The 15,473-nt window shown below is 36.7% G+C and overlaps 1 protein-coding gene across 4 annotated transcripts in view; it reads right to left on the bottom strand.

The window, feature by feature from the left end:
* Positions 1 to 15,473, bottom strand: part of FAF1 (Fas associated factor 1) — a 498,425-nt gene that overhangs the window by 108,674 nt on the left and 374,278 nt on the right. For all 4 annotated transcript variants that reach the window (XM_061412021.1, XM_061412019.1, XM_061412022.1 and 1 more), the window contains one exon: positions 1,107 to 1,243. In XM_061412021.1, the coding sequence (XP_061268005.1) occupies positions 1,107 to 1,243 (137 nt within the window). The remainder of the gene's footprint in view (positions 1 to 1,106; positions 1,244 to 15,473) is intronic.

Raw genomic sequence — 15,473 nt, 5'->3', positions numbered from 1 at the left:
ACTGATTTTGTGCCGTCAGTGCAAATGTCAACACAGTAAAAAACACACACACAAAAAAGTCTATTACTATTATGAAAACATTTTTGACCTTGTAGATGCCCTGAAAGGGTCTAGGGGACCTTTAGGGTCCATGGGCCATCTTTGAGAACCACTGGCTATTGTAACATTGCCCCTGACAGGAAAACTGAAATGAAACATTATCTATTTAATCTATATAATGTGTCCCCCAGCAGGTCTTCTTTAACACTGTTTACGAAAGTGAAAGCTCTAGTTATAGAGAAAACAAAATACTGGAGGTTTTGCTTTATTTGAGTTTGAAAGGCACTAGAAGTTACACCCCTTCCTCATTGCATTATCCACTATCAAACTTTTAGCTTAAATAGGGGCAGAAATTAAGTATTTCAGACACCTTGGAGCACTTGAAACATTGTTTTCCCTGTGGCACAGAAAAAATAAACTGTTTTCAATTTAAGCTTTGCCACGAATAAGGTAATTTTTTATACTAATCTTTAGGGTATGTTAGTAACATAAAAAAAAACACTCATTTTTTTGGTAAAGAATGTGCACTGTGATTAAATTGACAGGCATCCTATGGCTTCACACCTCAAGGTTGCATTCTAGACAAAGATTCATACAAATAAGGAAAAACAACTGCCACTGTGAACTATTCAATTCACAATACCCAGTCACAAGTTTTTCCAGATAACTAAACATAAGGATTTCCTTCAACCAATCAAAATCACAGCAAGAAATATACATATGTATACACAGACACACACACACACATATGACATCATCTTTGATGACTGATAATGACTTAATTTCTACTTTAGAAAACTTAGCAATTTTGAATAGTTAACATGATTAACCTATATCCCAAGGGCTGTGCAGTTTTATTAAGGTGTTTCTATTGGATTTTTATGTAGCATATTTCATATTTCATAGCACCTGTACTTTTTGAAGATATTCTTCTTCAGGATGTTCTATATTTCAAAATGCAAAGATATTCACCAATACAGAGAATAACTTTCAGCTATGATACTAAATATTATAAGGTTATCACATAAATAAGGAGACACTCTACTCCTCTTTTGAATGTACTTTACCTTGTATCACATTTAACACTTCATTAGATGATCGCTTTCCCATAATAATCAGAAAAAGTGGAAACTGATCTGTTTTTTGAGTCCGAATGGTTTGGGCAACAACACTGCCAAAGTGTCTATTGCACATTGTCAGAAATCTAAAATGAGACAAAATCCAAAGTTAGCTTCATTTCAGAATTTAAGAAATTTACTACTACCCAAAGAAAAAATTCAATCTTATTATAATTAACTGAAAAAATTCAGTTATATTAAATTAGTCTGCTTGATATCAATATGTAAAATCTTACTATATTAAGTTTTCAACTACATCATAAATGGAATAGAAATGATTATCAGAAGACAGAAAATTAGGCAGTACACCTAAGTGCTGAGTAGGACTGACAGCATAGGATTCTTAGTTTTAAATATTACAAGCTGTGTTATTCTAAACCATCAGAAAAAACAAACAAAAAGAACTTTATGAGGAAAGAATTTCTTCAAGAGGACAAATACTGGGTGGTAAAAGTTAAATTGACGAGCTGCATCCTAGTCTAAACAGGATTCAGCAACATTTTTGCAGGTCCTTAGAATAAAGAATTGTACTTTAGAATTGTGTTTTCTCCAGTAGTAGCAGGTCTTCTAGTTTCATACTTAGTATGGGATAAAAATAATAATTCTAAGCTTTTGACCAAAAAAAGCTCAGAGATATTAGCATACTGAAGTCTAGCATTAGTATTCTTAACACGATCTGGAATAAATGAAAAAACTGATAAAGCTTTTCTCTTCTATTAGAGGACTGTTTGAAATTAGCATTTCTTTCAAGAGAAAAGGGTAGCTTATGATATGTTTTCAGATCTGATGGTAAAAAGTAAATGTCATAATAATAATGAATTATGAAAGACCAAATGCAAATATAGAATGCTTTAATAAGATCCAATTTAATAAAGTCTGTAAAAATAATGGACTTTTAATAACACAGGTCACAAAAGGCAAAACAGTGGAAATTCTGGGGACTAGCCACTGGTACTGGCTTATTAATTCTTAATTATGTTCATGAAAGGCAACTTAAATCGTGTATTTTCTCATGCCTTATGATAATATTTTAGGTAACAACTCCTCTGAAATGTATGTTCCAGCTGATGAGCAAAGTCCTGTCGTCACATGCATTAGAAAGTAAATCTATTTGAAAAGACAAACGGCATTAAAATGTCATGTGTTCAGATTCATTTGATATCCAAATTCAAAACAGAATCAAACCACTTAATTTTTAAAACCAATATATTTCTTGTGTATAGAAATTTATCCCAGAAATTTAGGCTGAATCCTCCACAAAAACCTATGCTGTGACCACACCCAGGGCCACGAGAACTGTGGGCAAGAGTGTCAAGACAAGTTAGCACCACTGCAGTAAGTTCATTGGGAGTTAGGTTCATACACACGTTTAGAGCAGCAATAACCAGATCTCATGGCAATCTGAAATGACAAGGCCTTAAAAAACCCACTGTTGACCATGAAATATCAGTGCCCCCATGAAAATTCAGATCTTCACATTTCACAACTATTATGAGATAAAAGGTGCTGATGCAGCCTAAGCCTCTATACCAAAATTCGCACACATACAGCTTTAATTCATCAGTGAAGATGTGTAGATCAGGAGACTAGAAAGTTAGATCTCATTTTCCTTTCTGCTTACTACTAAAATATTTCAAAGTCAATCTTGACCCTCATCTGATCATTGACAACCTCTGAAATTAAAGATGTCAAAAAACAGTTGGAATGCTGTTTCCTACAAAAGGGAGAAAATAAGTCCTTGTTGCTTTCACACCAATGGATTAAGCGGATATCACACAGTAGATGCCCATCACAGCATTAGCCTCATGAGTGATATTAAATACTAGCTAAAGAGGAGACCTGCAAAAAGTGAAGGAAGAAAAGAAGCCAGGAAGGAAGAAAGAAAAGGGAGGCAGGCAGGCAGGTTAGCTTAGTAGTTTTAGGAATTCGATTTCAAGACAATTTTGCCTGGAAATTGTGTATATCCCAAATCCTCTTTTTGTGAAAATGAGCTAGATGGGAAAATAATTATGAAAATATAGGTATTTAATTGGGTTTAAATTTACAACATAAATTTCAAAACTATATAAAACATTCAAGGGAGGTACTGACTTCAAGGTCACATTAACCATTAAACCATTCAATTACTACAAAACAACAAGGTGATCAGTTTTCTACCAGGTATTAGCAAATCATTCCAATCATTTCTCAGCAGGTGAGAAATATTAAGGGATCACACAGCCAGTTGATGCTTTCCAATGGCCTTAACTAGCAATTTGTTGTAATCAGAGAAACTTTGTTAAAACTTTAATTAATCTGATTAATCTTCCTAAGATCTGAATTAAGCAGATCTTAATTAAGAATTCAGATCTTAGCTCCTAAGATCTTCCTAAGATTTGAAATTTTCAAATTGTAATCATCAAGAGCCCATAGTGCCAATGGACAGCCCCCAATTAAAAAATTCCTACTTGCCAGTTCCTTCCTTTACAATTTACAAGAACTTCACAATGCAAATATCAAATCTTTCTCATGGGTGGGAGGCCCTGCTTCTTCTTCTCAAGATCATTCACAACACAAAGTTACCATTCACATCACAGTACTGGCAGCAGAAATCTAGTTCAAAACCTTACAGCAAAATCAGACATGGGAAAAACCAGTGGTTTTAAGAGAATAAATGCAGTTCTCTCATAATTGTGGTATTTTCTTCCTCTGAAAACACAAAAGTGTGCCAGTGTATCTAGAGGTGGCAGCAAACTTGTCTAACTACCAATGGTGCTCATCAGAGTCAGCTGCCAAGAAAAGATAAATGATTTCCACAGCAATCGAATTGCTGCAATCTCAAACACCAAAGGGGGAAGCAATGGTAACCATTCTGTGGCAAGAAGAAATGATTTTGTTTTTTGATTGTAAAATATTTTAATAAATCAAACAACCTATGCATCATAGACTGACTTGAGGAATGGGAATAACAAACTGCAAAATCAACCCCCCAAAGCCAAAGGCTAAAGTAACAAATTTGAAAAGACAAAGAATGCTCTTATTAAGGGGGTAAAATGAGGGAAAGAGGAAAAGAAGGACATGCTGAGAAAATGAATGAAGTAAAATGGTTAATAACAAGTCAGAATTAATAAAGCAACTCACTGTGCCCTGGGGCATGGGTTGGTAGGTAGTGGTGGAGGTGGTGGGGATAGGGAGTGGGAAGCCTCAAACTCTGGCCTTGGTAAAGAAAATTAAAGTGTTAGTTGCTCAGTTGTGTCCGACTCTTTGTGACCCCATAGACTGTAGCCCACCAGGCTCCTCTGTCCAGGCAAGAATACTGGAGTGGGTTGCCATTTCCTTCTCCAGGGGATCTTCCCCACCTGGGGACTGAACCCAGGTCTCCTGAATTGCAGGCAGATTCTTTACCATCTGAGCCACTGGGGATGCCCAAGAAAATATAATCAGAAGCTATATTCACCAATTCTTGCTATTAGAAGTCTAGAACTGGAAAGATAAGAGGAAGTGGTTTTAATCTAAAGTTTGAGGAGAAAAATAAACAGAACATCTGATGGCTAGCATATATTAATCATTAGTAAAATTTTCAGCCTCTGAAGCAGAGATCTTTTCTATCCTGTTAATGGAAACCAGGATTACTAACAAATCAGATATGAGAAAAAGTAATCTCATTTTAATTCAAAACATGATATAGTTTAGTTTCTTTCAATCAAACCCATAATTACATAAGTAATCAACTTCAAATCGTATTTCAACAAAAAGTATATACTAAAAGAAACACAGCAATTTAGGGACAGGGTGATGAAATTCTACATCTACTGTCTACCTACTGTATATCAGGTAATGTAAAGAGGCATATTTGCTAAAAAAAAAAAAAAAAAAAAACCTGTTAAAAACTGTGTGTGAGGCTTCCTGATTATTACATTTCAATGTGACATCTATAAGTTTAAAGAAGCCTTGTATATAAAGTGGAAATAACACAACTTTAAAACACTTAACATTCTTATACAGAAAGCACTCAGAACTGTGCGTAGAACATGGTAGACAGTTAAAATTGGTAGCTATTTGATCATTATTAAATGCATAATTATATTTAAAATTTTTATCATTTTTTCCATGATTAAAATGATAACATACCTATGGGCCAACACTAAAAGATTTTTTTGTGTATTAAGACACAGCATCAAAGAATTGTTGACGAAGCAAATACAATCACTGGTATTACTCTCATTCAGAGCACAAAAGGGCAGGTATTGATATTTGGGAAATAAGGAAGTAAAATTATAAATGCTATAGTTGTGTAGTACCATAAAACTTTACACACTTAAAAGGGAATATGAAATTAAATAATCTGGAGTAAGAAATGGCCACCCGCTCCAGTTGCCTGGAAAATTTTATGGACAGAGGAGACTGGCGGGCTACAGTCCGTGGAGTCGCAGAGTCATACTTGACTGACAGTGTTCACGCATGCTCGTGTGCATGCGCCTGTGCACACACATGCACACACGCACACACACAATGTTAACTAATTTGAAACCAAGAAGAATCAGCATCAAAATTTCTGGCTGCTTACCCTTGAACTATTAAACACATTAAATGTCTTTCTGATAATGTGTGAATCATTTTTCCAAAACGAAAGGTTATCGAGTAGAAGAAATTCACATTCAATAGTAATATAGGACTTTTCCAGTATGGGTTGCTGAGTGGTTTTTTTTTGGTTTGTTTGTTTTTTATATTACATCTTTTGAAATCACTTTGATTTAAGGAGGCTCTTTTTTTAAAGCAAGCCAAACCTGGTTTTTGCTATAGTAGTAAGCCTCATTAGTTATACATATTCATTCATGCGTTCAGGATTTGTTAAAAAATATGTGTACAGCTCAGTAGAAAAACCAGAACACAAAATACATAGAAAGGACCTTAGAGATCATCTACTGTCTAGCCAACACAGAATTCTCCCTTCTTCCTTTTTTGCCCTTAATAGGGAAGTTAAAGCCAAGGGCCTATAACATGTAAAGTGAGACCTAACAATGTTGCTAGCATTGTCAAGCATACCAAAAACAGCTAAAGACTACTGTCTCCTACCACAAAATCATTTCTCCAAGCCTGCATGCCTATCCATTGTGCAGCTCAGTTCTGGATATGATCTTCAGCACCACTGGCATATGTGCCTTTGTCCTTTAAGGGTGGCTTTGAGGTTTTGAAATAGTTCTAAGTCTTTGGGTCAAAATAAGTTAGGTAAACAAGCTGAGAGACACTGACTATAAAGGCAGTGATTTTCAAGCTTTAAAGGCCTAGGAATCACCTATGAAATTTATTCAAAAGGCAAATTCCTCAGTCCCATGGCTGAGAGATTCTGATTTAATAGATCTGTGGTAAGGCCCAGGAAACTGTCTTTTTAAAAAGCTCCCAACTGTCTCCCTCCAAGGTGTTTCTGATTCAAGAGTTTTGTGGGCACACTTTGAGAAACACTGCTTTTAGGAGGCAGGACTTCTTTCTTTGAGAGCCTTTAAGCTTTCTCTTAAGACATCTCTTAAAGAAGTGTCCCCTAAATGTTTTGGGCAATGGCATATTCACTGGACCTAGTGTCTACTCTCCTGAGGTGATGACACTGAAGATAATTCCCACTTCCTTCATCTGTATAGGTGAGGTGTAATATGATGTGAGACAAAACTAAAATCTGTGAGCTCCAGGTGATGGAGGAAAAACAAGGCAGGGAAGAGGTGTTGCAATATTACATAGAGAAGTCAACTTAAAAGTTGATACTTAATCAAAGATTCAAAAGAGGTAAAGGATGAAGTGCAACACATACTTCTGGGAAGAGAATTCCAGGCAGAGAGAATAGCAAACACAAAGACCTTAAATCTGGAAAGCATCTAGCATATTTGAAAGGTGAGTATAGCTGAAGCAGAGTGAAGCATAAAATAAAAAACTGATAATTTTGAGTTTTCACATGGTTGGAAGAAAACCATAGCTAGGCCAAAAAATAAATTATGAACTGGAAAAAAGTTCTGAATTTGAAACCACAGAAAAAGGGCTAACTTCCCTAATGTATAAAGAACCCTTAATAACTGGGAAAAAACCAACAAAGAATATCTGTCTGCTTCCAGAAACAGAAACAGTAATGGCTCATAAACATGTGAAAAGATACTAAAAATAATTCCTAATGACTTCAGTTCATTTCAGTAGCTCAGTTGTGTCCGACTCTTTGCAACCCCATGAACCGCAGCGTGCCAGGCCTCCCTGTCCATCACCAACTCCCAAGAGTCTACCCAAACTCATGTCCATTGAGTCGGTGATGCCATCTAACCATCTCACCTTCTATTGTCCCCTTCTCCTCCTGCTCTCAATCTTTCCCAACATCAGGGTCTTTTCAAATAAGTTAGCTCTTTGCATCAGGTGGCCAAAGTATTGGAGTTTCAACTTCAACATCAGTCCTACCAATGAACACCCAGGACTGATTTCCTTTAGGATGGACTGGCTGGATCTCCTTGCAGTCCAAGGGATTCTCAAGAGTCTTCTCCAACACCGCAGTTCAAAAGCATCCATTCTTTGGCGCTCAGCTTTCTTCACAGTCCAACTTTCACATCCATACATGACCACTGGAAAAACCATAGCCTTGACTAGACAGACCTTTGTTGGCAAACTAATGTCTCTGCTTTTTAATATGCTGTCTAGGTTGGTCATAACTTTCCTTCCAAGGAGTAAGCGTCTTAATTTCATGACTGCAATCACCATCTGCAGTGATTTTGAAGCCCCAAAAAATAAAGTCAGCCACTGTTTCCCCATCTATTTGCCATGAAGTGATGGGACCGGATACCATGATGAGTTAGCTCCTAATTAAAACTATACTAAAACCATTTTTTAATCTGTCAGATTAGTAAACACAAAATAAAATTTGGTAATACCTTGCACTGGCCAGGTTATAGGGAAACAGGCACTACTGCTTGCTGTTAGTAGGAGTGAAATTGGTACCCACTCTCTTGTGGGAAATTTGCCAGTGTCTATTAAAATTAAATATACTAACTCTTAACCCAGTACTCCTAAAACTGGGAATTTATTCTATAGATATATTTTCCAGATGGAAATATATGTGCATAGTTATTTACTGTAAGCTTGTAATAGAAAAATATTGGACATGACCCAAATGACAACCAATAGGATCTGGTTAAATAAATTATAGTATATTACGGAATTAAAAGGAATACTATGTAGTCATAAAATAGAAAGGATTCTTTATGAACTGATATGAAGTTTGTTTTAAGATATGATGTTAGTGGGAAAAGGAAGGTGTTAAATACTGTTTACCATTTGTGTAAAGTGGGAAAATGATGATATATTAGCTTATTTATGTATAAAATAATCTCTGGATGGATAAATAGGAAACTTAACACATTACTCCTGGAAAAGATAACTTAGAAACAAGGATAAGGAGGAGACTTTTCATTATGTACCCTTCTACAACTTTGAGTTTTGATTAATATGAAGGTATTACCCAGTCAATAAAGAATTTGAACCTAAGACAGTAACTCTCTTATAAAAACAAAGAAAAATTGCACACAATACCCAAATTTACCACAATGTTAATCACATTTGTCTATTTCTTATCAGTCTTTTGCACAAGTACATCTTTTTCTTTTTGTGGTAATTAGTGTTTAGTTGGATACAGTCCTTTTGCCACCTATACAAAAGTAATGAACCAGCAAGTTAGATGGCTGAATAACATTCCATTGAGTAGACGTAACATCACCATATTCATAACTATTCACCTACAGCTAGATTTTTCTTTTTAGTTTTTTTTTTTTATCAGTATAAATAATACTGGGAAAATTCTTAAAGTATTTTTAAGGGAAAAGTCTGTGAAGTGGAATTACAGGGTAAAAAAGTATAGAGTCATTTAATGACTGGTGATAAATACTGTCAAATTGTTTGCTAAAAGAATAGTATAATGTCTCTCTGTACAAATGCAAATACTGAATGCGTGCATGTTAAAGAACACAGCCAAACTAAAGGTGAATTTAAGAAACCACAAGATGAAACTTGGTGAAAATTTAATCTGAAAAGCAGCTTTCACCTGTCTTTGGTTTAAGACTAACCAGTAACAGTAAACTGCTAAATCGTCTCAATAGACTTGGGGCTGGTGCACTGGGATGACCCAGAGGGATGGTATGGGGAGGGAGGTGGGAGGGGGGTTCAGGAGTGAGAACATGTGTACACCCATGGCGGATTCATGTTGATGTATGGCAAAACTAATACAATATTGTAAAGTAAAAGAAAAAAAAAAAGATTAGTAGTCAGAGTTTAAAAAAAACACACAAGTATCTTCTTGCTGTCATCCATAAATTATTCAAGTGGAAATGCTTTGAAACACTAACAGTTTAATGACAGGGCTGTAACTAATCTACAGGGACCAATTTATACTAATTTTTTGGAGGGACAATAATCAGGTAACTGGCTATCTTCTCACCATGAGTAAGAATATTACTCAAAAACATTTAAGTACCCCATTTTAAGTTGGGTGAGGGAATAGAGAACATTTAACCCAATCGCTTATCAAATGCAGACATTTCTTCTCTAGCAATGTAAAGAGAAGATTCATTTTCCAGGGACTATACAAGAGAACAAATTTATGTTAAATGGCAGATAATATTTTTTCTGTGTTCTGCCTTTTACCAATTGATCAGTACTTATGAGGGTCTACTAAATATGCAAGGTAAGACATGGTCTGTGTCCTTAAGATAATAAGAATATTTCAGGTTTGATAAATCAACACTGCCAAACAGGAAACATAATCTGATATAAAACTGGGGGCTAGATAGAGTGGTTCAGATTAAGGGCTGGAAGAAAGTCAGAGAAAGGAATGGGAGCTTAGAAATCATGGAGAACTTTCTGTTCCAAGATAGTGCTCCTGGACAGCTAGTAGGAGAATCATCTTTTAATCACATCTGTATTCCTAGCACCTACTGCCAAACAGTATGTATCAATATTTGTTACAAGAATGGGCTAGTTCATGCTTCAATAACCTGTATCTCCACTGTAACAATGATGATCATACAATCTTCCTTTGTCTCTTCCAACTACTTTAATTGACATCAGTTTATTTTTATTTATTTATTTGGCTGTGCCAGGTCTTAGTTGTGGCATGTGGGATCTAGCTCCCTGACCAGGGATCAAACTTGGGCTCCCTGGCAGAGTCCTAGTCACTGGACTACCAGCGAAGTACCCTGAAATCAGTTTAAGACAGTTGGTATGAATTACCATCGTCTCCAAGGCCTCTTTCAGTATGCTTCTACCTTGATAGGTCATTTCATCCCTCAAAATAGCAGGCATTCATCCACAAGTTCATGACTCTAAGCTTCCCACCTGATTTTTAGAATACTGTAGTTTTTACATAATTTCATCCTGTCACCATCTAATAATTGAAAATGTTACTTAGAAGAGGTATAAAGTATCCAAATTTTAACATATTAGAGAAAGTATTAATAGGAATTATTGTAATCAACATAATATTGTGAGACAAAGACTTTGGAGTAAAATAAACCTGATTTTGTTGCTTACTAATTGTTTCTTTGGATATCTTAATTTTTCTGAGTGAGTGAGTGAAAGCCACTCAGTCATGTCTGACTCTTCACGACCCATGGACTATACAGTCCATGGAATTCTCTAGGCAAGAATACTGGAGTGGGTAGCCTTTCCCTTCTCCAGGGGATCTTCCCAACCCAGGGATCGAACCCGGGTCTCCTGCACTGCAGGTGGATTCTTTACCAACTGAGCTATCAGGGAAGCCCTAATCTCTCTGAGCCTTTGTTTTCTCACATATAAAGTGAAGGCAATATTATCTACTCTGGGAGTTGGTCTGTGGATTAATCAATATTACCTCTTTTCCCTCCCTATTATATGTTTTAGAGTCAAAATGGGCTTTTCCTTTCTCTTCCCTTCCCCCCAAATTAAGGATATGGCAAAATGCTTCCTAAAGTAAGTTTTAACAGCAAATTTTAGATTCATATCACTTAAATAAGAAGTCATACATATAATACAGTGCCAAGCACTGTATTAAAAGTTACAGTGCTCTGTAACTTCTATGGAATCATCATAAAGTAAGATTATGCCCTACTCTAAGGTGGAAAATGAAGATATACATATTTTTTTCCACGTTATAGTCTATGTTTTTTTTTCCTGCAAAATTTGGAGACTTTGTGATTTTATTATTATGTAAGATTCACTCAGCATTATTATATAAAAATTTTTCAGAGTTGGTTGGCTTCTCTTGAGACCTTGATATTTATATACAATTTCCTTATGTATTGGAAAAGAACTATTGTTCTAACAAATTAAAAAAATGTAGGAGAGCATCAGGAGAAGCCTCATGCACAGGAGAAAAGTTTTTAAAAGATAAATGACCAACAGCATAGAGTATTAGCACTTTAGTCACTCATCAAAGCTTTCAAGCAAGAACTGATTACAACGCAGCACTCAACAAAGGCTCATTTGAGACAGCTGATGTTTGACAGCAAGTTGAACGGTCAGGTTTACTACAAGGCTTTTTCTAAGCTCTATGCCTGTTATGAGTTAGATCATGAAAAGGAGTATTTCAGGGCCGTATTCACCTAAAGAATTACCATGTCTGAAAAAAGATTTAACACAAAGCCCTCTGTTTTTACAGGGGATTGATATAAGAAATATCTATTTAAAGTGATTCATCTTTCTACGATAGTACAAAATAATTGTTTATTATATTTTATTATTATATTTCCTAATGTTTCTCAAATTGAAAATCATGCAACAAAATTCTTTGAATTCATTGTCAGGAAATTTTGACACAAATGATTAGACTACCTTTTATCAGACAATGAAAAATTTAAATGGTAAATCATAAACTCTAAGTACCTGGCACATAAATATACATTGGATGGATAGATGAAAGAGTGAGGATATGCCTAGCACATTTCCTCTTTCTCCTTTAGCTGCCAGAACTGAATTCAATGCTTATGTACAAAACCTTGCTTGTGCTTATTTTTTAAAAAATCAGTCAGTATGATTGTCTCCAGCAGTGTTCAACTGCAAGGCATGGGCATAGAGAAGGTGAATAGTTTGGGTCAACAAACTGAATGCAATGGAGGAAGACAGAGATGAAGGAGTTTCAAGTATTACAAAGAAGTGATAATGATGAACCTTGAAATTTAAATAGGACACGGAAGGAAATGAAGACTGGACACAGGAAAGGGTAGATGAGGTCAGGTGGTGGGGGTCAATAGATTGAAGGGCATGATGAGATAAAAACAAAACGAAACAAATTGAGCACTGGTGACACTTGAGGTAAGTGAAACAGGACGTGTTCATCAGAGCCAGATGTTTGAAATAAAAATATATAAGGTGATACATTTTCTATTGATGACCAGATCTAAGTATGGTAAACAAAGAGAAGAAAAAAATTTTTCTCTAGTTGGACAAGTCTAGGAATTGAGAGAATTATCAAGAATGATAACAGGAATGCTGACAAGAAGAAGTTCAGGTATTATTTACAAGTGATAAAATTTCGGAGAGTTAATAGAACACAAGCTTCAAAAGATCCTGCCAATCAATTGCATTAGTAGAGAATGGTAGAAATCTGGTTTAATATCAATAACAACTCAGACCCAGTCCCTTCTGGACCACCCAATACCTGGAAAACTGCTAGGGGATTTTAGTTGACTTCTTCAGTTCAATAAAAGCCAATAATAAACTTATAGACTACAACTGAGCACGGCATCAAACAAATTTCCACTGAAGTATTATGCTCGATTCTGGGTCCCTTTAGAATGGGCTAGGTCTAGATACCCTATCATATGAGGAACAACGGAAGAAATAAATATACTTGGTTGGAAAGGTAAACAAGACAGTTAGGATTAAACAAATAAAAGACTACAATGCAGAAAAGAAGCTAGTCTTATTTCAGGTAATTCCAAGGCCAAAACTAGAACCCAAAGAGAGCAAGCTGGGAAGAAGTACTATTTTTTTTATTTTATTTTATTTTTAAACTTTACATAATTGTATTAGTTTTGCCAAATATCAAAATGAATCCGACACAGGTATACATGTGTTCCCCATCCTGAACCCTCCTCCCTCCTCCCTCCCCATACCCTCCCTCTGGGTCATCCCAGTGGCCTAGCCCCAAGCATCCAGTATCGTGCATCGAACCTAGACTGGCAACTTGTTTCTTACATGATATTTTACTTGTTTCAATGTCATTCTCCCAAATCTTCCCACCCTCTCCCTCTCCCACAGAGTCCATAAGACTGTTCTATACATCAGTGTCTCTTTTGCTGTCTCATACACCGGGCTGTTGTTACCATCTTTCTAAATTCCATATATATGCGTTAGTATACTCTATTGATGTTTTTCCTTCTGGTTTACTTCACTCTGTATAATAAGCTCCAGTTTCATCCACCTCATTAGAACTGATTCAAATGTATTCTTTTTAATGGCTGAGTAATACTCCATTGTGTATGTACCACCGCTTTCTTATCCATTCATCTGCTGATGGACATCTAGGTTGCTTCCATGTCCTGGCTATTATAAACAGTGCTGCAATGAACATTGGGGTACATGTGTCTCTTTCCCTTCTGGTTTCCTCAGTGTGTATGCCTAGCAGTGGGATTGCTGGATCATAAGGCAGTTCTATTTCCAGTTTTTTAAGGAATCTCCACACTGTTCTCCATAGTGGCTGTACTAGTTTGCATTCCCACCAACAGTGTAAGAGGGTTCCCTTTTCTCCACACCCTCTCCAGCATTTATTATTTGTAGACTTTTGGATCGCAGCCATTCTGACTGGTGTGAAATGGTACCTCATAGTGGTTTTGATTTGCATTTCTCTGATAATGAGTGATGTTGAGCATCTTTTCATGTGTTTGTTAGCCATCTGTATGTCTTCTTTGGAGAAATGTCTATTTAGTTCTTTGGCCCATTTTTTGATTGGGTCGTTTATTTTTCTGGAGTTGAGCTGTAGGAGTTGCTTGTATATTTTTGAGATTAGTTGTTTGTCAGTTGCTTCATTTGCTATTATTTTCTCCCATTCTGAAGGCTGTCTTTTCACCTTGCTAATAGTTTCCTTTGATGTGCAGAAGCTTTTAAGGTTAATTAGGTTCCATTTGTTTATTTTTGCTTTTATTTCCAATATTCTGGGAGGTGGGTCATAGAGGATCCTGCTGTGATGTATGTCAGAGAGTGTTTTGCCTATGTTCTCCTCTAGGAGTTTTATAGTTTCTGGTCTTACGTTTAGATCTTTAATCCATTTTGAGTTTATTTTTGTGTATGGTGTTAGAAAGTGGTCCAGTTTCATTCTTTTACAAGTGGTTGACCAGATTTCCCAGCACCACTTGTTAAAGAGATTGTCTTTAATCCATTGTATATTCTTGCCTCCTTTGTCAAAGATAAGGTGTCCATATGTGCGTGGATTTATCTCTGGGCTTTCTATTTTGTTCCATTGATCTATATTTCTGTCTTTGTGCCAGTACCATACTGTCTTGATAACTGTGGTTTTGTGGTAGAGCCTGAAGTCAGGTAGGTTGATTCCTCCAGTTCCATTCTTCTTTCTCAAGATCGCTTTGGCTATTCGAGGTTTTTTGTATTTCCATACAAATTGTGAAATTATTTGTTCTAGCTCTGTGAAGAATACTGTTGGTAGCTTGATAGGGATTGCATTGGGAAGAAGTACTATTGAAAAAACTTCTGCCACTCAAAATCTTTTGAAGCTTTCATCTCTCCATCCCTAGCAGGATTCATGTGAAAGTGAAAAGTGAAGTCGCTCAGTCGAGTCCGACTCTTTTCGACCCCATGGACTGTAGCCCACCAGGCTCCTCCGTCCATGGGATTCTCCAGGCAAGAATACTGGAGTGGGTTGCCATTTCCCTCTCCAGGGGATCTTCCCAACCCAGGGATTGAACCCAGGTCTCCTGCACTGCAGGCAGATGCTTTAACCTCTGAGCCACCAGCAGGATTCATGTAGCAAAGTGAAAGTGAAAATGTTAGTAACTCAGTCGTGTCTGATTCTTTGCTAACTTATTTGGGGCCCACCAAGGCAATGGCACCCCACTCCAGTACTCTTGCCTGGAAAATCCCATGGGTGGAGGAGCCTGGAAGGCTGCAGTCCATGGGGTCGCTAAGAGTCAGACACGACTGAGCGACTTCACTTTCACTTTTCACTTTCATGCATTGGAGAAGGAAATGGCAATCCACTCCAGTGTTCTTGCCTGGAGAATCCCAGGGACAGGGGAGCCTGGTAGGCTGCTGTCTATGGGGTCGAGCAGATTCGGGCACGACTGAAGCGACTTAGCAGCAGCAGCAGCAGGCTCCTCTGTCCATGGAATT

This window comes from Bos javanicus, chromosome 3, assembly GCF_032452875.1.
Source record: "Bos javanicus breed banteng chromosome 3, ARS-OSU_banteng_1.0, whole genome shotgun sequence".
Taxonomy (NCBI): Eukaryota; Metazoa; Chordata; class Mammalia; order Artiodactyla; family Bovidae; genus Bos; species Bos javanicus.
This window is presented reverse-complemented; position numbering and strand designations above follow the sequence as displayed.